Raw genomic sequence first — 24,550 nt, forward strand, 5'->3', positions numbered from 1 at the left:
ATGTCCACTATATTGTGAATAGTCATCTATCCTTTCAATCATGTTGTCAGGGAACAAAAAGATAAATTCAAGCTTGCATTTAAGCCTCCATATAATAATACCACCAAACTGAATTTTCCTGAATTTTCAATTTAATCAGCAATTATTTATTCTGGACAACCTGTTTTGATTTGATTTGATTTATTTCATCTCATAACATAAAAAATTCAGATCATGTGATCTATTGTACTGGAGACATGTCAGTATATAATTTTAGGGATTTAGTTTACAGATTTAAAAATAATAACAAGTATAGTTATCAAACAATTTTCTATCAGTTCAACTTCCCCCCCCCTCCCCCCCTCCCCTCCCCCCCCCCCCCCCCCCACAAACTCCTCCACTAAGAGGTCATGTAATTTTTTCTTTAGATGACCAATTTCCATGCTCAGAATATCACAACCCTTTAATTTATTGTATATTTTCATGCTCATGTATTGAAGAGTCATAGAATCGGTGTGGGCTTTAATCCGTGTGGAGAGATCATAAAATTTTGTTTTTCCCTAGTTGTGTAAGTGTGTGTGATGTGAAATTCTTTGAAAAGTCCAGGTTTACTGTACAGGAAAATTAGAATTTCAAATATGTATAGTGACGGGGCAGATAAAATATTTAGTTTTTTAAACAATGGATGACATGAGGTTCTTAGATGTGTAGCACATATCTTCCTAATGATTCTTTTTTGAAGTTTTAATATCTGTACCATATAAATTGAATTACCCCAAAAAATTATGTCATATCTGATGACAGATTCGAAGCAACTATGGTAAACAATTTTTCATTTGTCCATGTCTATTACATCATGTAACATTACCATTGCAAAAGAAAGGCTATTTAGTTTGTTAACTAAATATTTTGAGTGTGTCTGCCAGCTTAAGTTTTCATCCAAGTTTAGTCCTAAGAATTTCACTGGGCTTCCTGGTTCTATATTCTCATTTTTATGTAGGACATAAATCTCACTTGGTTTTGATTGTTTTGTTTTGAATTGTATGAGTTTTTATAATGTTTAGTTTCAGACCATTTAACTGAAACTAGGCTTCCAGAGAATCCAATGTGTTTACAACACACTCAGTGATTTCTGCAGAGCTATATTTTTCAATCAGCACTGAAGTGTCATCTGCAAATAGGACTGACTTTGCATTGATGTTTAAGGGTAAATTATTTATACAGGGTGTTACAAAAAGGTACGGCCAAACTTTCAGGAAACATTCCTCACACACAAAGAAAGAAAATATGTTATGTGGACATGTGTCCGGAAACGCTTACTTTCCATGTTAGAGCTCATTTTATTACTTCTCTTCAAATCACATTAATCATGGAATGGAAACACACAGCAACAGAACGTACCAGCGTGACTTCAAACACTTTGTTACAGGAAATGTTCAAAATGTCCTCCATTAGCGAGGATACATGCATCCACCCTCCGTCGCATGGAATCCCTGATGCGCTGATGCAGCCCTGGAGAATGGCATATTGTATCACACCCGTCCACAATACAAGCACGAAGAGTCTCTACATTTGGTACCGGGGTTGCGTGGACAAGAGCTTTCAAATGCCCCCATAAATGAAAGTCAAGAGGGTTGAGGTCAGGAGAATGTGGAGGCCATGGAATTGGTCCGCCTCTACCAATCCATCGGTCACAGAATCTGTTGTTGAGAAGCGTATGAACACTTCGACTGAAATGTGCAGGAGCTCCATCGTGCATGAACCACATGTTGTATCGTACTTGTAAAGGCACATGTTCTAGCAGCACAGGCAGAGTATCCCGTATGAAATCATGATAACGTGCTCCATTGAGTGTAGGTGGACGAAACTAAAATGAGCTCTAACATGGAAATTAAGTGTTTCCAGACACATGTCCACATAACATCTTTTCTTTATTTGTGTGTGAGGAATGTTTCCTGAAAGTTTGGTCATACCTTTTTGTAACACCCTGTATAAAACAGGAAGAGAATTTGTCCCAAAACCGAGCCCTGGGGAACACCTAGTGAGATAGTTTCCCATTTTGATAAGAAATTTTCAGAGTTAGACGTTATTGTAACTCTTTGCTTCCTGTTTGTCAAATATGAGGTCAGCCACTGGAGGGCACTCCCACTGATCCCATCTCTAATTTATGGAGCAGTACGGGCTGATTCACTAAACGAATGCTTTGCTTAGGTCGCAGAAGATACCTGAAACTTTTTTAGACTACAGACAAATATTTAATGAAACACAGATAGCACAGTATGTTTACTTCATTAAATTTAACCCTCAAGCGGGTGCACCTGTGTATAAAGTGTGCCAACCAAAAATATAATGGTTTTGTGTGGTTCCATTTTTGTTTCACAACTGCAAACCTATACCTATTCCTTCTGTATTGCTTTAGGTAACACAGCGATAAATTGTGTCAACGTACGTCCAAGTGATCATCAGTAATATAAAATACAATGCGAGCTAGGCGAGAAAAAATTTACGATCAGTTCAAAAAAATGGCCCCAGTTATGAACTAGCAACGTAATCCCACATTGAGGCAGTTGTCTACGAGATAATTAGTGATCGAATAAGCAGCTGACCGAGATCTGATGCAACTGCTCTGCTTAATGGTTCGAATGTGTCATTACTATCTCTTTAACAGCTGTCCTTGGCAAAAGAGAGTTACAGTGAAAATTTATTTCGTTATTGTTTAATTAAACAGTAGTTACCTATTATGTAAGTTTATCTTCTCCTTGTTTAAATAAACTAAGATGTAACCATGATTTTGATCATGACTTACCTGGGTAACATAAGGAAACCTATTCTTTTCATCTGTACAAAGTGCGCCACGCGTCCGCTCATGTTATAAAAAACGGCGCGCCCGCTTGAGGGTTAAACTAGTGTGCTATATAGTAATCTGTTAAGGACCAGCATGCAAACAAACCATGTATAAGGAGACTCGCTCAACACCGTTTTGAAAGAAGTTGTGCTACTGATATTTGGAACATGTACCTAACTACATGTCCACAAGGAATCATGTCTGCTATAATAAAGCACATTGCTGATTTCTGCAACTCCTATGATTAACAAGAACACCATACTAACTCATTAACAAATCAGATTGCAATATTGCATGAACTGATTCATTATGTCACTTCTTCATACTATATTATACAATGAATGCTGCTCCATTATGTATCATATTAAAAGAATGGCAAAGCTGAGAATGAAACAGTTACTATGGACATATAACTAACTGGTAACAATGTTTCATATATTTTAGTCTCCAACACTCAGAAAAGTGACTTCACTGGGTTCTTGAAGATTTAACAATGCAAGTGGGTGGCCTACCTCACTGTTAAGTGTTCACCTGCTTGGAACCTATTTATCACACAACATGCGAGGTCATTCTATTAAGTTGTCTTGACATTCACATTTGGAGAACTATGAAGAATGAGGTGATATTGAGCTGGCTTCATTCTAATATTTTGATGACACCTGTAGTGTTATTAGAATATTTTTTTCTAGAATTTTTTGTCAATTTTGAGGCTCCAGATTTGCTGTTAAAACACGCATACTACAGTGCATCAAAACATCTGAACTTCTGTTATGATTAGGATAGCAATTATGATGACAGTAAACTAAAGAATTAGCGCATGGCATTTGTCTCTACAGCTTATAATGCCCACACACACACACACACACACACACACACACACACACACACACACACACAGGGAACATTATCAGCATTTAAATTATGGCCTATATACTGTAAATGATAATATAGGACAATACAAGAAATAAAATTATTAACAATATCACAAAGAAAAAGTATATATGAAGAAAAATCAGTACTGAAAACAACAACTGACAAAAATTCAGCATGCTATTAGCTCAAAATATTGAAACACCAAGATACAAAAATTAATTCAATGAAATCCATCCTCTGCCACTAAAGAAAATAATTAATCAATGCTTACATAATATATACTACAGTTAAAACTGTTTTCCTGTAAAATACAATCATTACTGTTCATTTGTTAGTTAAACTTTTAAGATTTTAAGATCTACTCTAGTAGATTAGTACTGGGAGAAATTCACATTTCAGAGCCCAAATCCACATTCACTGAAGGATGGAAAAACAGCTTGCTACGTAGAGAGTAAGTAAAAGAGTGATAGGAAGGAAAGAAGTTGGTACACGCAGTGATGGGAGGGAGGATTCTGGTCAGAGAAGAGAAGGACAACATGCTCAAAGACTTACTTACATGGTGACAATTGTTGAACTTTATGAGGGGGAGAAAAAATGTACATTAGTTACAAACTATGGTGTGCACCCACTTCATTCAACATGTAAACTTCACAACACTACAGGGATTCAGATTTATGTTGTGACATGTTCGATATGTCTGCCATCATTTGCAATGATGTGGTATACACAAATAGTGAAATTCTGCATGACCTGTTGAAGTGTCAGAACATCGATGCTGTCAACGACCTCCTAAATGGCTGTTTTCATCTCAGCAATGATTTTGGGGTTATTGCTGTACACCTTGTCTTTAATACAGCCCCACAAAAAGGAGTCACATGTGTTCAGTTCCAGAGAATATGGTGGCCAATTGTGGCCCATGCTAGTGGCCTCTGGGTACCCCAGAACCAGAATGTAGTCCTGAAAGTGCTCCTCCAGAACACCAAACACTCTCCTGCTTCGATGGGGTCGAGCTCCATCTTGCATGAACCACATCTTGTCAAAATCAGGATCACATTGGATAATGGGGATGAAATAATCTTCCAAAACCTTTACATACCGTTCGGCAGTCACGATGCCATCACAGAATATTGCACTGATTATTCCGTGACTGAACACTGCTCACCACACAGTCACCCATTGAAGGTGAAGAGATTTCTCGATCACGAAATGTGGATTCTCAGTCCAAATGCATCAATTTTGCTTATTGATGAACCCATCCGAATGAAAGTAAGCTTTATCACTACACCAAACCACACAATTCCCATCATGCCCTACAGGCAACCATCCAGTTTGAACGTACTAATGCAAACCATTCAGAAGTTATTACAATTTTATTTCATGTATTTCAGTAATTGTAACACTGCACATTTAACCTTGCATTTGTCATTAACCAGCACTGGGGGTGAAAAAGTGGCGGGGAAGAGGGACTGGGAAACGAAGTGGATACAACTGAATCACATGTAACATGCCTGCATAAAATTCAACAACACAATAGGTGTTAATGGCACACAAAAACCTCAATTCGTTACTTCAAAGTCTTGGGATGGGATGCCTGTGAAAGAAACATATTTTAAATACTCACAGCAAGAAAGAAAGAAAGAAAGGACATCAATCAAACTGAAAGAAAAAGGTAAAATGATGAAAAATAGTCATGAAGCTAAATCAAAGTAATAAAGAATTTACATTCAAACATGAGAGAGATAGATATTCATAGATAGATAGAGATAGAGAGAGAGATAGAAAGATAGATAGATAGAGAGAGAGAGAGAGAGAGAGAGAGAGAGAGAGAGAATAAATAAACAAAACATTATGATTAACACATTTGCATTTGTAAATTTACGCTAAAGGCAAACGTTTTACACTTGCCACAGATCAATTAGATTGGACTGTAAGGTATAAAAAGAGGCGTGAAATACAACTGAACGCCTAGTTAAAATATGCAATCACAATGAAGAGCAACTAATTTATAAATACAGTCCTTAAAATGAATGGTGTAGGCAGTAGTTACAAAACTTACCTCTGGAATGCAATCAGTATGTGACACCATTGCCACTATGTCATCAAGAGGAAGTAAACTGTGACATTTTATTTCGGTGTAAACATTTTTTCCCATTGTACAGCAGGCCAAAAGTTTAACCAACTCCACATGATACCTTAAAAAAATCAATTGTCTTGTGAACATGCTTATCAGTTCACCATTTCCTTTGGTTTGCATTTAGCACATATTTAGCAAACTAAATGCTTAAAACAGCTGAAACTCAAGGATTACCTGAGAGGACCACTTTCATCCATGCGGTGCCTTTTTGATCTCATCATTTTCACAAAGTTGTTAAATGAAGCTTTGTCATTGTAGAACACCAAGACGTCTTCTCCCGCATTCACAAGCTGGGAACAAAATAGGAATAAGCATGGAAATATTTCGGTTGTGCACACACACACACACACACACACACACACACACACACACACACACACACAATGGCAAGCAATGACGGATCAGATACAATAGGTTCAAGAGAAGTGCTGCTTAGTAATCTTCATTTCAGCTTCATGAGGAGGAGAAACTGCAACTTTGGTGACTACTTTATATCAACTAAGAACTCATATTGGTGTCATTAATTTCACAGTTCTTTCAGAATGCAATGATATATTTGTGTATACTTTATTATCCAATCAAATAACGATTAGCTGCAGTTTTAACATAATAATGCTGTTTTATAAACATATTCTTCAGAACTAGTTAGAATGATTGTTACTTTGCTACTTTCATGTCTTATTTATGCTTCATTCTTTCTCTTTATTTCAATGCTACTGCAACATATTGCACTAAATTCAGCAATTTCCAAATGGAGTTTTTAGCATAAAATCCAGATGCCATGTGGAAAGTGTGCAATTTAACTACTATCTGTCATTAGTGGAAAATTCTCAATCATTTCTCTCAGTCCATGTTGTTGGAAAGCTGGATCTTGGTTCTCAGAGGTGCTCGTTACAGAACCAATGACTGTCCAGTGTCATTACAAGCTAACTTTGCAGAGTTCACAGTTCAAAATATATGCTCTGAAAAAATTTATGATGATATCAGTACAAGAAATATAATGTACAGCAGCTGTCACAGTACGCTGCACAACATGTTGACTTAGCACTTCGTTTTAAAGCTGACGGTATCTGGATTTGGGTTATCGTACAGAATAACAAAACATATTTTCCTACTACATGTACATTAAATAAACAGAACAGCCAAGTTTGGGGTTCTTGCCAGTCAAATCCACAAGCACAAAGTTCCTCTTCATAGCATATATTTTCCCACTAAGTGGTGTGATGTGCAGCTTTAAAAGCAGTCAGCTAATTTCATCATCACTGATCACTTGTTCTTTGAAGTGTTTTAGTCCTTATGTCCAAAGACATACAGAGTGTCTGACCAGTAAGGTTGTGACATGTTTTGTTAACGTCAGTACATCATTTTCATGGTTCAACTTTATAACTTTGTAGTTTTTTGGAAAAAAAAATAATTGTTGTGGGTTGATTTTTTTTTTTTGCAATTTTTTCCAACTGTATGGCCAAAATACCTCAATACAAGCCAATTTTGACCACAGGGTTACCAAGTGGAGAGGATTTTTCAGGGGAACAATAATTCAGTTGCAATTCGGAAGCAATTCTTAGTGTGAAAAACATGACTCACATCCTTGAAGATGGTTTGTCCATCTGTATAATAGGCTATACTTGACTTTTATGCTGATCTAATTGTCACCATTTTGATGTATTTATAGTCTGCCTGCACTATTCCATAAAACTAGGCGTTTTTGTGCTATAGCAACACATTAAAACTGTTTAAATTAACTTGTTTCTTGATCGTTTCTTTTCCCCATTCCTTTGAGAAAATTAACATTGTCCTCTTGTACTATTCAATCAATTATCCTTATTTCACAGACAGCTGGTTATGAAATACAATGTTGCTGATTACAATCACTGTTTCACCTATAGTTGATGACAAAGAGGATGAGTACTTAGTATCTGAAGAATTTATGTGGATAAAACTAACCATATTAATTATGGAACAAAACTGGAAGAATACTACTGCTGCAGTGTTATCGACAAGTTTACATAGTATCAAAAATACAAGGCTCTATACACTTTAAAAGACTAAAGACTGGAGAAAAAAAAAAGAACCTGTACTATGTGTGGTTAAAGTGAGGAGAAGTAGAGCTCTCTCTTTATAGCCAATATAGAAAGCAGTTAGTATCCAGTAGTTCAGCAATAATAACACAGATATTACACAAACTACTTACCTCTTGCATGACCATATCTTGACATTTCCTTATGAACTGATTTTCTGCTTTAACAATTGTCTGCAAAAATTTTAAATACTGAACATGTCTACCATGAGTTTCAATGCAGTGAACAAAATGCTGTATCACTTTTTCATTGACCTCATTACAAAGAGTAGAGTTATCTTGAAATATACTGCATACTGTTTGTGCCTCCAATATCTGAAAAAAATTAAATTACCAATGCCATGAAAAATGAAGCTGGTCTTTATCACTTTCAGAGAAACAAACAGACAAAGCTTTTTGGTAGTGACAACATAAATAAATTTTGAAATCTCACTTACTCCTGGATTTAAGAAGAGATCAAGATGCTTGTGAAGAAGAACTTGATTCTGTTGATTTCCAAGGCAAAAATTCTGCAGAAATTCATGTGCCAATCTCATGAGTTCATTCATTCTTACATCTTCTTTTTTGTCATAAGGAATCTGGAGTAGGTCAAGGACAACAGTATGGACACCTACATTCCGCAACAACCTTTGCTCGTGTTTTCTTGGTTTCAGCACACCACCTGCACAACACTGAGTGCACAGCTTGTTCATTCGAATGAGGATCTAAAACAGAAACATTGACATATTTTAACTGTGTTAAAAAGTAATGCCGATGGATGTAATGAATTACTTAATAAGTAATCACATTCGTGAACAAACTCCACGGAAAAGTTTGTTGCAGCCTTGTTTGCTTATACAGTTCAATAGTCTACAATTACGCTCCCTGACAAAAGAAGTGAAGCACCCAGAACACACACACACACACACACACACACACACACACACACACACACACACACACACACACACGATCAGCAGGTACTTACATGATTAGAATATCAAATCTCTACGGCAGGAAAAATGCCTTTCAGAGTACACTAGTGCTGTTTGTGTTTAGAGCTGTTACCAGGCCTGGTAAGGTATACAGGGGACTGCACATCATCAGATGAAGTGTGATCATTGTGAAGGACATGGTGATTCCACATACTCATTTGAGATACTGCTATCAGCAAGTCACAGAATTTGAAATGTCCCTCACTGTGGGCTTCCATTTGGCTGGCTGGTTGAATAATGCAATATTCAGATTTGTGGGGCATTCAGACCAGACAGTATCCCGACGCTGGACTGCATGGAAATGTTAGAAGACATACTTGTTTCTAAGCTTCCAGTCCACCACATCTGACCACCACAAGGATCACTGTATTGTGTGTCAAGCACATCGTAACCCCCTCCATTTCTGATTCTGCCATCCAAAACCAAGTAATGAACTCCTTGCAACATATGTATCATCCTGTGCCACTGATTGGAGACTTACAGCAGCGAGACTAAGGAATTATTGCCCAATGCATAGGTTGTCAACAACACAACAATACAAATGGCTACATTTGGAGTGGTGCTGTGACAAGGAAGTAGATACTGCTGCTGAATGGCATTGTGTTCTGTGATGAACCGAATGACCATCGTCAGTGAGTATGGCGGCAACTCTGGAAGAAGTCTTATTCTTCCAATGTTTTGGAAAGGCACAGTTATGTTACTCCTGGTGTCATGGTATAGGGTGCAATTGGGTGTGACTTCAGGTCACAGTTGGTAGTGACCGAGGGAAATCTGACGGCACAATGGTACGCCATGGACATCCTGCATCCTCCGTATTACCTCACATGCAATAGTATTCTTGTGCCATTCTTCAACAGGACAATGCTCATACATACACAGCACATGTTCCTATGAACTGTCTGCTTGATACTGAGGTACTCTGTGGCCACCAAGATCCCCAGATCTGTCCCTCATAGAACATGTGTGGGATTTGCTGAGGCAACTTTTCTCAGGAGAGTATACAAAGGCTTTATGACACCCTTCCTCACTGAGTCAGGGCATGCATCCAGGCCACAGGAGGTGCAATGTCATACTGATAAATGGACTCATACTGCCAAGTTCTTTTAAATCATATTCAATTTTGTGATAACTGAACTAATATTGCATACCCTCTCAAGTTTCATTTCATTTCCTCCTCCCCTTCTGGATGCACCATTTTCTTTTGTCAGGCACAGTAGATATAGTGCAGTTTCAGGCATTTTAGTGTCTCAAGAAGTAATTATTACAGCAGATATAGCAACAATGTAGTTTTAGCACAGTTATGTTAACACGGAAAACCTGTGGGAAACAAACTTAAATTATTTCGTACAAAATTTAAAATCAGGTAAACATAGCAGCAAATAGTTTCTGACTGTTGGCAAGCAACACAGGAGTGCCATATTTTAGTTCCTGCACAAGCTCACAACACTGTCTTTATTTGACCTGTGCGTGTAGTGTAAAGTACATACTAGAATGCTAAATGAGACCATCATTCATAAACCTTCTTGTTACATGAACTTTAATATTGTGATGCTCAAACAATATATAAGTTGGGGGAAGCAGTTGTCCTCACTTAACTATTGACATCAGTTTCTCCTGGAAAGTTAATATTTTAAATCTCTTGAGAACCTATTTACCACTGATGTTAACTTCACAAACCCGTAACGTATTGTGCATTCTGTCTTTGGATATTTATTCTCTTCAACTGTTTGAAAGATGTATATGGCTCCCTGAGACTACAATAATTAAAGAGTGCACTAAATGGAAATAATGCATATTTTACGAATGTCCATGATTCAATTGGTTTATCATTGTTGGTGCACATTTTATTTACTTGCATCAATTAACTGATGAATGACTACAAACATTTAATCATTCAGTAACAGTTCAGGTGGAACATGGCATTTCATATTTCATATGAGATGGTAGTCACTACACCAAGTAGTTATTCCCAATAATCGCTTTAGGAATTAAAAGCTGTTTTCTGATGGCAATGTTTCCCAATAAATATTGAAGATAAGTGAAGAGTTAACAAAAATGACTCCATGACAATTCTGTGGGATGTACATAACGACAAATATGTTTCCTCTTTCCAGTTGCGGTAATTCACCAAATGCTACATTTGGACATATGTTCTCTAAGAGAAAAAATGTTCATTCAAAAGCACTGTGACTTCAGAAATTAAGTACTCAACCAAATATCATGAATAAAGCAAACAAAGCGACATTTCCAGGCTTCCTGTTTCCAGCATTGAACTTCTACTAAGAAGTTCTTTGGCATGCAGGAATATCACCACTTCTGTGAAAACTGTATTCAATAACAGTATTAAAAAAAGTATCAATGAAATGTCCATGTAACTACACATACTGTAAAAACAGAGGGAGAAGAAGGAAGGAAGGGATGAAATGTCAATGTAATTATGCATACTGTATAAAATAAAAAATTTAAAAAAAAAGAAGGGGAGTGGGAGATTTATTGCATCTGTAAAACATGTTGTCAGCAATTAGTAGTGTTAATCTGTAACGTAGTATATCAATGAACCTAACCAATAGATGGCACTGTGAGTTTCATAGTGCAGCAAAAACCAACAGATGGTGCTGCTAGAGAGCAACTATAATATCCTCAATAAATCACAGTTTGGATTTCAGATGAGTTGCTCTACTGAGAAAGTCATTCACATGTTCACTCACCAAATTTTACCAGCATTAAATAACAAAATAGGGCAGGTTGGTACTTTCTGTGGCCTATCTAAGACATCTGAGTCTGCGAATTGCAACATTCTCCTACATAAATTGAAGTTTTATGGGACTGATGGTAGAGACAACCCATGGGTGATGTCATATCTAACCACAAGAATGCAGAAAGTTGAAATAAGTAATCAAACTAATGTATTCAGGGACATTATTCTGACTGGGGAGAAATCACATACGGGGATCTCCAAGGCTCAATCATAGGTCTGCCATTGTTCCTCATATATGTAAATGACCTTCCATCTAATATACACAAGCAGAATTACTTGTTTTTGCAGATGACAATAGTATTGTAATCAATTAAAGCAAACATACAGCAACAGAAGAAATACTAAAGAAGGTTCTTAAAAGAATCATTAAGCAGTTTTCTGTGAATGGTCTCCCCTTCAATTTTAAAAAGACACAATATATTTAATTTTGCACATACAGGGGTACTACAGGAATGATAAATGTAACATATGGTGAAGAAGTATTACCAAGATGTAAACTTCACCAAAATTCCTAGGTGTCCATATTGATGAGAATTTAAACTAGAAAAATCACATGTTGGGACTGATGCACAACCATGTCATCTGTGCCCTACACATGCGAGTGAGTAACAGAAACATCTGTACTAATGATAGGAGGTGTACATTTATGCCATCTGGTAGCTGAATAACAGAACCATGAAGTTATTTGCAGCTAACCACCACTAGGTGGCAGTGTGTATTAAGAATCATAAATGAGATGTATTTATGTTACTTGTATTTACAGTATTTTGTGATGCCACAATGTATATCTATTTGGAAAACCATTGTTTGTTATACAACAATGTGTACAACCCATTTCAAACAATGGCAAATTCAGGATGGAATGCAACAATATTATGAAAAGGATAGTTGCTACTCACCATATAGCAGAGATTCTGAGTCGCAGATAGGTACAACAAGACTGTCGGAAAGTGAGCTTTCGGTCAGTGAGGCCTTTGTTGAAAACAGACAAAACACACAAACACACACACGCACGCACGCACACACGGACGGACGCACGCACGCACGCACGCACGCCATCTCTAGCAGCCAAGGCCACACTGCTCATGTTGTGTGGCCTCAGATGCCAGAGACTGCGGTCATGCGCGTGCGCATGCACGTGTGTGTGTGTGTGTGTGTATTTTTGACAAGGGTCTCCCTGGCCAAAAGCTCACTTTCCGACAGTCTTTTTGTTGTGCCTCTCGGTGACTCAGCATCTTTGCTATATGGTGTGTACAATACATTTTTAATCTCACAAAATACTAACTCTTCGAAAACACACACACACACACACACACACACACACACACACAGTTTTGTTCATAAATGTTTAACAAACATTCCAGCCTGGCAGATTAAAACTGTGTGTCAGACCGAGACTCAAACTCGGGTCCGAGTCTTGGTCCGGCACACAGCTTTAATCTGACAGGAAGTTTCATATCAGCGCACACTCCGCTGCAGAGTGAAAATCTCATTCTGGAAACATCCCTTAGGCTGTGGCTAGGCCATGTCTCCGCAATATCCTTTCTTTCAGGAGTGCTAGTTCTGCAAGGTTCGCAGGAGAGCTTCTGTAAAGTTTGGAAGGTAGGAGACGAGGTACTTGCAGAAGTGAAGCTGTGAGGACGGGGTGTGAGTCGTGCTTGGGTAGCTCAGATGGTAGAGCACTTGCCTACAAAAGGCAAAGGTCCCGAGTTTGAGTCTCGGTCTGGCACACAGTTTTAATCTGCCAGTAAGTTTCATATCAGCACACACTCCGCTGCAGAGTGAAAATCTCATTCTGAATACTTTAAGATTTGGTGGGATTTGGATACTTTGTCAACAACTGCACCAGACTTTGTACTCTACCTTTGTGGATATAACATGGGTTTAAGATAAGTGTTTAGATGCAAAGCCTGTTCCACCACATAAATTATAAGCATATGTTAAGAACCCAAGTTTCATTGACAGTGAATTTGGTGAGTTTTGGAATCTTGTACATTTATGTTCGACAGTTACTTCAAAACTTCATAGTTATTAATATAGTATCTTTAATTACTGGAGCATTGTCTTGACATACTGTGGAATGACATGGTCAGGGCACGAATTGTAACTCAGTTGCTACAGACTGCGCAGTGCCAATAGGTAATCCCTAACTTGAAAGTAATGCTGGGAAGAAAAAGATTATACACACATCATACAAATAAAACATTAGCCCTAAGTAATATTTTTATTTGTTTAAAAATATCTTAATTTTTTATGCTTTCTTGATGAGAGGGGACAATTGTTGCTGTGTGAAGGAACTCAGCTTATCAATGTCTGCCAGTGATTTGAGCATCCTCAACATCTGGAACAACCATTGCCATTTCTAGCCACATGGGATACTCTACTGCTCCAAGGATCTCCAATAAACTACTGCCAAAAGAGAGACCAGTTATTTAACATAACTAACAGAATTTAACACGGGAAGTCTCATAAGGCCCAGAGTTCTTTCCTGTCCCCAGTAACTTTAGTTCATTTTCACAGTCGCATGATGTTGAGGCTCCTACGCTGATAAGGGTCAAATGTGCTCAAACAGTATACAACACAGGTTCTCAGAACAGCTCTTATATGTAGACTCCTCTTTAAATTAAGGTGCCCTCACACACTCAATATTTATTGCACCATACCGAGTATTGTGCAATAACACTGAGTATCTGAGAGCTGTACCTACAGTTTGCACAATATATTGAAGGACTTTAAAAACATTGACACTCACTCATTATGTTACAAAATACACTGTATCATCCAATAAACAGCAGTTTTTGCCACGACCGTGAAAAAAAAAATCTGTAAAGAACTGAAAAAAATTAATTACAAAAGGTCAAGAAGTGCGCTGGACGATGTATGTTAAAGCAATATGTGATACTTTGAGAAATGAAATTCCTGCCTGATTAGGAAATGCCAGATACCTCATTGTTGACAACAGCAGGGGAAACTGAAGATCATGGTATCATATGGGCTTCCTAATGTACACAAATAAAAAGCTCCCATAAGACCCACTGTTAGTAATATTGGCACACCTGCACACCACCTGGTAAAATACCTGAACACAATTTCAGCGAATATGTGGGGAAGTGAATCACATCACATTCTAAAGTCTGCTGACTTTGTAGACCACCTCTGTCAATTAAGACTACAGGATACAGACATTATGACCAGTTTCAATGTAGTCTCCCTCTCTCACAGGCACATTCTGACATCAACTTACTTCCTGTTCAATGGAAAATACTATGAACGCATGGATGGTGCAGCAATGCTTAGTTCATTGTTGCCTGCAATAGTGAACTTATACATGGAAAACTTTGAAACAAATGTACAAGAATCCACTAAGTTAACATGTGTTTCTACTGGTACATAAATGACACATTTGTGGTGTGGCCTCATGTAGCAGAAGACCTGAGTTCATTTAAACTCTACCTATCATAATATAAAATTCATGATGGAACTTGAGAAAGAGGGCTAGCTACATTTCCTTAAAGTGTTAGTTAAGAGATGAATGGACTGATCCCTGGGTCACAGTGTATATACAAAATATACGCACACTTACCTCTATATTCACACTTTGAGCCATTGCCATCCTTCACAAAGAATCTCGATCCTAAAGACTATAGAACATAGAGCTCCAACACTTTCAGACAAGGAGAGCCTCGCCAAAGAATCACAACACACATGAATTGTGTTTCCAAGGAATGGGAACTCAGATAATCAAGTTGAGCAGATGTTGCCATCAAAATGAAGAATCAACATTTTTGGCAAGTGACAGTCAACAGCCATTAAGTAATGTATAAAGTGCATATTTGAACCATCAGCTGTTTTTATTTTAAACCAAAATATCTACTGGTTTCGGTCTTTGTCCGTCTTCATGGATGAGGGTTACAATGGTTTAAGTCACAATATTGCATTAGTCATTATTTAAAATGTCTAGTGCATGCCATGAATGTAAATATATGACACAGGGCTTTAAAAGCAGACACATGAATACCAAATGTATACAGACCAGAACTGAACTAATGCTATATGGTGGCTTAAACCATTTTAGCCCTCATTCATGAAGATGGTCCAAGACCGAAAACAGTAGATATTTTGGGTTTAAAATAAAAACAGCTAATGGTTAAAATATGCATTTTATAATAAAAAATGAAGAATCGCTGGGGAACAGGTTGAGACTGAGAAGAGAGGAGAGAAGGCAAGAATTTCCTGTCTACCTTATATGCTGGCCCAATATCCAAGAAGACTGGTCAGCTCCTACACAAACATGGCATTCAGTGTATTTCATTCCCTTCAACTAAAACTTTTCAACTTTGAAATTCACTGTAATTTGAAGATGATCTAGAATTCCGAAAAACAGATGTGTACTGCATTCCATGTGAATGTGACACACCTTGCATGCAGCATGAATATCAGCGACATACCCAACTAAAAAATGAGAGAGAGAGAAAATCAGCTGTCGCAGAGGACTGTCTTGAATATAATCATGAAATGAAATATGATGAGACCAAGATCACAGTGCAGATGTCAAGTTTCTGGGACAGTATAATTAAGGAGTCTATCGAAATAATGATAACAGAAAAACTAATAAATAGAGATGGCAGTTTCAATCTATACAAGCTTTCACAATTCTGCCACGGGTGCAAAAATACCTTGGTATGGCTCTGAGTAAAAAAAAACGGCTACAGTGCATGTGTCACAGAATGACATATTCAAACACCACACAAAATACTTATTTACATATTTGCACTTGACAACGAGTAAAAATTCTCAAAATGTGTCGTGCTCAGCATGAAAAAATACGTAACTAGTGCAATATTTCATTATTTAAGTATTGAATGACAGCTACAGGCTTTTAAAAACATCGATTATGACGCATGAAATTGAGTCCAACGTTCCTACTTCCCAGACAGTTATCAGTTACAGTTACATCAGCGGTTTTTATTAGATAATAAACCTTCATTAGACAATAAACAAGTCCCTGACAAGTTTTTTGATACCTGTTATGTACATATATCATACATAATGTGCATATGTAAGTTTTACAGCTTAAAATGTTATTACTCACATTTTACATTTTCCCGCATTTTACATCATTGTTTCGAAGTCCCTTAAAAAGTGTAAAAGCGAGGTTTCACTGTATTGTGTGCACTCCCATCTGTAGAAATTGTCCTCATAATAAAATACAGGAAATCAGAGCTAAGATGGAAAGATTTAAGTGTTCATTTTTTCCATGTCTTATTCAACAGTGGAGCAGTACAGAAAGAGTCAAAGTGGTTCAATGAACCCTCTGCCCAAACACTTAAGTGTCAACTGCAGAGCAGTGACGCTGATGTAGATTACACAATTCCTCAGTTGGAGCCATGTCTTCAAGTGGTCAAGGGCTGATAATTCAGTTAGTTAGTTTCATGTTCCATGGGTCATTTTGCACAATAAATTGTAATGATGTGAAATGAGTCATTTTACATTCACATCACACATTAATTTGTAAATATGGTTACAGTCTTGATATTTCTATGGTTTTTCAAAAAACAGATGAGAGTTAGAAATTCTTACCCACCACCTTTAACACTTAAGTGTCAGGAAGTCATTTCTGAAAGTATTTGTATGGAGTGTAGCCATGTATGGAAGTGAAACATGGACGGTAAATACTTTGGACAAGAAGAGAATAGAAGCTTTCGAAATGTGGTGCTACAGAAGAATGCTGAAGATTAGATGGGTAGATCACATAACTAATGAGGAAGTATTGAATAGGATTGGGGAGAACAGAAGTTTGTGGCACAACTTGACCAGAAGAAGGGATCGGTTGGTAGGACATGTTCTGAGGCATCAAGGGATCACCAATTTAGTATTGGAGGGCAGCGTGGAGGGTAAAAATCGTAGGGGGAGACCAAGAGATGAATACACTAAGCAGATTCAGGAGGATGTAGGTTGCAGTAGGTACTGGGAGATGATGAAGCATGCAGAGGATAGAGTAGCATGGAGAGCTGCATCAAACCAGTCTCAGGACTGAAGACCACAACAACAACAACCTTTAACACCTTACAATAACAATAATTATTCTATAGAAGAAACTTTCTCAGTTTGATTTCAACTTTTACTTTGCTGTCTGTCTGACATTTTATATCAATCAGTAATTGATCAAAACTTTTTGTTGCAGCATTGTGCATGTATTTCTGTGCTAAAGACACACCAAATGTGTAGCAATGAATGTCATTTTTCCTTCTGGTACTGTAATTGTGTACATCATTGTTCCTTTTGAACTGTACTGGATTATTTACAACAAACTTCATCAGGGAATAAAATATATACTGTGAAGCAGTAGTCAGAATGTCCAACTACTTAAGCAGATGTCGAAAAACTGTTTCAGAAAATTTGGTAATATGGTGTCTACTTTAATATCTGTATGTACTAGGTCGTCCAAATTAAACTGCCCCAGGAATAGTGCACTGAACACTTATCTTAACATTACAAACTGACTGTTTAACTAACTGAGTGTGACTATGTAATGCACCGGGGTGTGTTTCTTTGAATTCACATACACAGAAAGAATGAACCAAGGCTTTCTATTTTTAAAAGAGAGAGAGAGAGAGAGAGAGAGAGAGAGAGAGAGAGAGAGAGAGAGAGAGAGAGAGAGAGAGAGAGTTAAAATGATCTGATACTACTTCATCTAAAACCAAGAGAGCTGAACATGCACAGTTTACTTTGGAAGTTTTAACTCATGTGATGGAAAATTTGTAAGGATAAGGATTCATGTCCTTTTTGATAATATCTTTTAATCACCACTCATGCAGAAAACCAGCATAACAATTTTTTCAGACTTTGCTGCAGTCTATCTTTTACATGAGCAATGTTTATAGGATTTTGTCTTGTTTCTGATAATATTCTAATGGTTTCTTTGCTGTTTAGATTGCATTGTCAGAAAATGATGAAGACACTTCCTTCTTGGGTCACTTTTACTTTGGCCATCCTGTGCAACAAGCAATGTTACATATGTAATTTCATAGGATTAACATACTGAATATTAATGAGATAAAATTTGTTTCTGTTTTAGCTGTTAAAGAACATGGACAAAACACAAAGAAACTGCATTTAGTAAATGAAGGCAATGTTACAAGCAATTAAAGCTCTCCAAGTAATTTTGTAATCCTTCTGGATAAAATAAGTGGTTCTGGAATCATAATAAATTCATTGTCACAGCAAATGAAGAGAGCAAGTGGGTTTTTAAGCAAAAATTAACTATATCAATACCTGCTGAATTTTTTTGTATTCTTCAGCTTGATCTGGATGAAGGGGTGGGCCAACATCCAAATCAATAGCTGAACTTCTGTCTGAAGGATCCAGAGCAGGTGCAGTCTGTTTTGGTGTTCCTTGTCTCTCTCTTACAGTTTCGTCATCATCATCTTTACTTTTTATCTTCCCATGCTCTTCAGAACTCCTAGATTTATAAACCCACAGCTCAGACTTCTCCACTGACTGGCGTAAAACATCTAAGTCTGACTTAATTTGTTTGTAAGATTCAACATCCATGTCAGACACAAGAAGTTGCACCTGAAGGACAAAGAGAAAAATTATTTAATTTGAAGTGCGACAGAAAACAGAAATAAACTAATATAATTTTTGGCTATGAAAGTCATGTTGGAAATAACATTGATAGCTGCTATGTGAATCTATTGTGCTAACAGTTTCAACCTATAAGAGCATCATCTGGCCACAAAACATCACCTTAACATATATGTGTGTAACAACCCATCATGATTCTGATAATGAGCATTCCTTTTCAAGTTAAAACATATAAGGTCAAATCTGCTTCTAAGTTTATATGTTTGAAATTTTAAATATGAACAAAATACCAGGTTGAATATATGTGATGGATGTCAGTCTGGTATTTTATTCATATCTGACATTTAAAAGATACAAATTTAGATGCAGCTTTGATCTTACATATTTTATCTTTGAACCCAATGGTTCTTGTCAAAATGATGATGGATTATATGCACACATTTCAGTGATGCTTTGTTACCTAGTGATGATTCTGTGCCTTGAGACCTGCAGCATAGTAAAGAGGATTATTTCACAACTCTGAATGTTTTACAATACAACTGTCAAACTAAATAGCATTATAATTTGCAAATGACAAACTGAACGTAACTTCACCCGTCAAACGTAATTCATCTTTTACTTACAACTTACTGATGATGGTGTAACAACACTGAAATTTGTATTGGAAAAAAGTAATAAAGGAGAAAGTGTGTTTCAGTCAGGGCAAAAATTTGCAAAAGTATATTTGTTCTTAGCTGAACTGAAATTATTTACTGTAGTGGTACAATGAGGAATAATGCACTTACTAAAAATAATAGTTTTTGAACAAACAAGCAGATTTCTCACTACAGTAACAGAAACACGGGTAATGTCACAAACCACTTAATGTGTACTGATGGCATTCAAATTGAAATCTCAACCACAAGGCAGACAAACCAGCTCCCACAGCAGTCAAAATGTTTTACAATGGAGATTTATTCATCTTAAATGAAAGGATATAAATGAATTCAGAATACATTAATATTTTTATAGCAGGTACGTATGCTATGAGAATTATATCTTACATTGCAGGTAGTGACAGCAAACGGGGCTTATTTAGTCACTGTTTGAACAGACAGAAAATTTTCTTAACCACTTGCTAACAACCTAAAGATGTTCACAGGGAGGCAGTAGCACATTAATATGATGCAGAAGTCAGTAGTGAATATAAAGTTATTATTTGATAATATTTGTAATATGAAGACTGTGAATGTTTGAAGCAGAAACACTGTAGGATGTGTTGTCAAGCTGAAACAAATATAAGTTTCTGCTATCACTTACAGACATGAAATGCACAATTACTTAAAGAGGAGTGGGGAAGAGGTTAACAGACCATTACAGAGGACAGGAAGGAGTAGTGGCTCAAGATGATGATGATGATGATGATGAAGAAGAAGATTCCACAGCAGAGAATTCAAACCATGTCACAGTTGGAAACTTTCTAGACCAAGTTCAATAACAATCCTGCTGACAAAAGCCTAATATTTATTACGACACCAATCATTGGCTAAGTTTTGGTCTATACGCCATACAACTCTTAAGGCTACTCTATATACTGTTTGAAATACCTAAAACAGTAGACGAAAGACATTTTTCATTATTCAACAAAATGACGTGTGGAAGGACAGGCACTGGGTGAGCTGGAAGTATCTGGCATTATTAAACTTTACACTGACTCCACTATGTATATACTCATCTTTACAAACAAATGAAAAATGCAGCCCACATTCACATCTTAATGCAGCTGCACTCAATATAAATCCTAAGCATCACATACAAAATGAAGCTTATAAACCTGCAGCATGCTGGAGCAGGTTGGATCAGCAACTTCAGTTAATCAGTGGAATGAAAAACCAGTCCAAGTTGCAAAATTTACTTTTTATTCATTCAATGACTAGTTTTGGGCTGAGACCCATTTTCAAATCATCATAACATAGTAAAAAATGGCATTTCTGAAGATGTCAAAAATGTGCAATGAACATTTACAGTGTATACAGGCAATTGCACTGTTATCTGTATTCACTGTACATGTTCATTGCACATTTTTGACATTTTCGGAAATGCCATTTTCAACTATGTTGAAAATGGGTCTTGGCCTGAAACTAGTTATCAAATGAATAAAAAGCAGAAATTTGCAACTTAGACTGGCTTTTCGTTCTACTGAAAATGAAGCTTCACTGCTATGAGAACTGTAAACCTACACTGATATTTACAAATGTTTACAGACCATAGTTTTCATAAATCACATTGATTACAAGCACTAGTGTATTGGAAATTCACATGAGGAACAAGAAATCATAAGGCCTATCCTCAATTTATGATTCATACCTGCTTGAAAGCCTGTAGGACTTCTTGTCTTTGGCTGAAATGGCGAAACAGCAAATGCAAGGCACCTGACACAAGTGGAGGGTAGTCGTGCATTGTAAGATGTAGCAGAACCCTCAAAAATGTTTTACCTCCATCACCATCCAAATCCAAGGCTGCACAGTCCTCACTATTAAACAGAATGAAAATTGCACTGCTTATACTACCACATACTCCTCCACAAACTAAATACATAAAGGAGAACGATATGTGGTTTAAAACATACATAATTGCAAACAAATTATAAAATATCTCTAACAGTCCAACTGAGTGGTATTATGAGCGTAAAGTCATATGTGACAAAAGTAAATAATAATAAAAACCACTTTCACATCACAACACATTTCACACTATAATTTTTTGTCCCTGGAAAAACACACACCAAAGATCTGCAATGGTTAATACTAGTATCTTACCCTCTTTCTGAGTCCAACATCTAACTTATTATGGAGGAGTGCTAACTCAGTTTTTCAGCAAGCAAATGGGAAGCCATGGTGCACAAAATGTAAACCAAACTTCTTTGTCAAGGTCTCAGTATCAGGTGACAGCATGTGTAGTGTGAGCAGTGAGTGGCAATGAGAAATGAATGAACAGTGCAATACTAGCTTTTTATGTTATGAAATAGATTCTTTGCAAGAATTTATAAACAAAGCAGTATTGTAAACTAGAGATGAACCCAAGGGGGCTACAATGATTTTCACAGACTGGTCTTGTATTTGGGAGGGAGGAGGCTCTAAAACCCATCCAGATTTAGATTTTAGTGAAATCATTAATTTACTTCAAGCAAATATCAGGTTGGATCCTACTATAAAACCATGATTCATTACCTGTTCCATCTTTGTCAAACTAGATAAGTATATAAATGTCTGTACATATGAATTACATTTTTTTTCTTAAACTGTAATACCACAAACCATATAATATCTTTGTAAGAGGTATCAAGGGATGAATAAGATGATACTGCTACTGCTACTACTACAACAATTCTTACTGCTGCTGCTGGTGGTGGTGTCGTAACAAACCAATGTTCTTGGATGGGACTTTTAATAGAGTCATTAATTTTTCCATACATGGTTTGTTTTATTCACACGTTCATACAGGATTCCTGCTGAGTAGGCATGTTATCAAGCCATAATTTCTTGTCTGCTGAGATAAACACTGATTGTCACTGACGTCTTGTTACAACAAACAGAAAATAACTAACAGATGAATGTAATGCATCTTAGAACATTTATTCTTGTTACTTCACAGACTTCTTTGGAGCGCACATCTAAGCATTGAGCATGAGAGCAGGTTCCAGAAAATATTATGGATTTGTGCTTATTATACTACCATTCCATAAAATTACACATCCCAATAATTTTTATGCTAGTAATGAGTGAATAAATGGAGGCAACTGTAATTTGACAAAATGAGTATGACAAAATAGTGACATAGTGATAAATGAAATAAATGAACTACAATATGTATTTTTAAATGCTTTGATGAAGTTCTCCATTTCTTTCTCTTCCAAGTGACTTTTCATCTAGGCATACTGTCTCAAAACAGTGTCCAGAATCTGAGACAAATACCTTTACCATCACATAAAATTGCTGTTCTTCAATGCTTCCTCTACTGATTAAATAATAAAATCAGCATGCATAGGGACATAGTCCACTGAAATTACAATTCTCCATTTTGTTCTTTCCTCATTTAAATTGCAGCCGACCAGCACACGGGAGATCGGACAGGTTTGCATGACCTCGTTGTGATGATGACAGGTGCCTTTCACAACTCCTACGAATATCTGTGGTCCTCCACTTTTTAACAAAAGAAACTCAATGTCATCTCTGCTTGGAACACACCTCCACTGCAGACACCATTTTGAAGGCTACATATAGTGCCACCATCTATCGGAACTATTTTCCTCGATGTCCCACAAAAAACTCTGAATTCTTTTCAGCTGAAATTGGCCGAGAAAAAATGTGTTGCATTACTTACTGAATGCCCCTAGTATATGTGAAAAGGTTCCGATTGTTTACCATATAACAAACACTCATTTCTTTACACAATATCATTGGTGAAAACCAATGTATATTATGAGGTATGCGGAATGCTGTGACTTCTTATGCTGCATTCTGCATGGTGTGAGTATGTTTTTAAGTGTAGCTGAAGACTGAACATCTGATGTCATACTGTGAGAACACTGGTGCTGCAATAACTCATGCCCCCCACCCCAAAACACACACACGCGCACATGCACGGAACACCCCCACCCCCCACCCCACACGCACGCACAAAGCCCTTATTATGTACCCCCCACCCCGCCAATTGTACTAACAACTGCATTTGACGATGTGTACACAAAATTTAAATATCTCCAGAAACTACCTTGTATGTTTTTTGGACAACAATGTATGTTGTTATACAATGCCATAGATGTATTTTGCCTGTACGTATAAATCATTATTATGACTCTTTTGCAACATGTTTATCAGGAATACCATGAGTGGAAAATGTAATTAAGGCACTTGCAGCAGAAAATTATCAAGTCTGCTTTTTTCTCTTTTTAATGCAATTATCCATAAGCTTGAAGTTTTAACACTTATTTTCATCCTACAGAGCGTTCTTGAATTATTCTCTCTTTGTGTCTAAAGCTATCTCATCAAAGAGTATACAGGGCAGTAACTGAAGGTAAAATATTTTTTGAAGTTAAACCCCAGTGGTGAAAGGGCTATTCTTTAAACAAACCAGTTATTATTTTGGCACAAAAGAGTTGAAGAATAGGCAAAGTATATAATATGTTGGCAATATGTCACCACTGCAGAATATAAATAAAAATACTGGCTGATAAATATGTACTTTCCTTCAAAATAACCACCTTTATCCTCCAATAAAATTCATGCTATTTTGCAGAAAATTGCTGCTTCTGACTGCTAGTGTGTTAAGTTCCCCTTTTCAC

At 36.9% G+C, this 24,550-nt stretch overlaps 1 protein-coding gene across 1 annotated transcript in view; it reads right to left on the reverse strand.

Moving 5' to 3' along the window:
• LOC126248830 (inositol 1,4,5-trisphosphate receptor) overlaps positions 1–24,550 on the reverse strand; it is a 367,806-nt gene that overhangs the window by 163,915 nt on the left and 179,341 nt on the right. Inside the window, exons 20-25 of the mRNA XM_049950243.1 lie at positions 21,574–21,739; positions 18,916–19,215; positions 8,346–8,612; positions 8,023–8,223; positions 6,006–6,121; positions 5,754–5,889 (exon numbers count right to left, since the gene is read on the reverse strand). Coding sequence (XP_049806200.1) covers positions 5,754–5,889; positions 6,006–6,121; positions 8,023–8,223; positions 8,346–8,612; positions 18,916–19,215; positions 21,574–21,739 — 1,186 coding nt within the window. The remainder of the gene's footprint in view (positions 1–5,753; positions 5,890–6,005; positions 6,122–8,022; positions 8,224–8,345; positions 8,613–18,915; positions 19,216–21,573; positions 21,740–24,550) is intronic.

This window comes from Schistocerca nitens, chromosome 3 (assembly GCF_023898315.1).
Source record: "Schistocerca nitens isolate TAMUIC-IGC-003100 chromosome 3, iqSchNite1.1, whole genome shotgun sequence".
NCBI lineage: Eukaryota > Metazoa > Arthropoda > Insecta > Orthoptera > Acrididae > Schistocerca > Schistocerca nitens.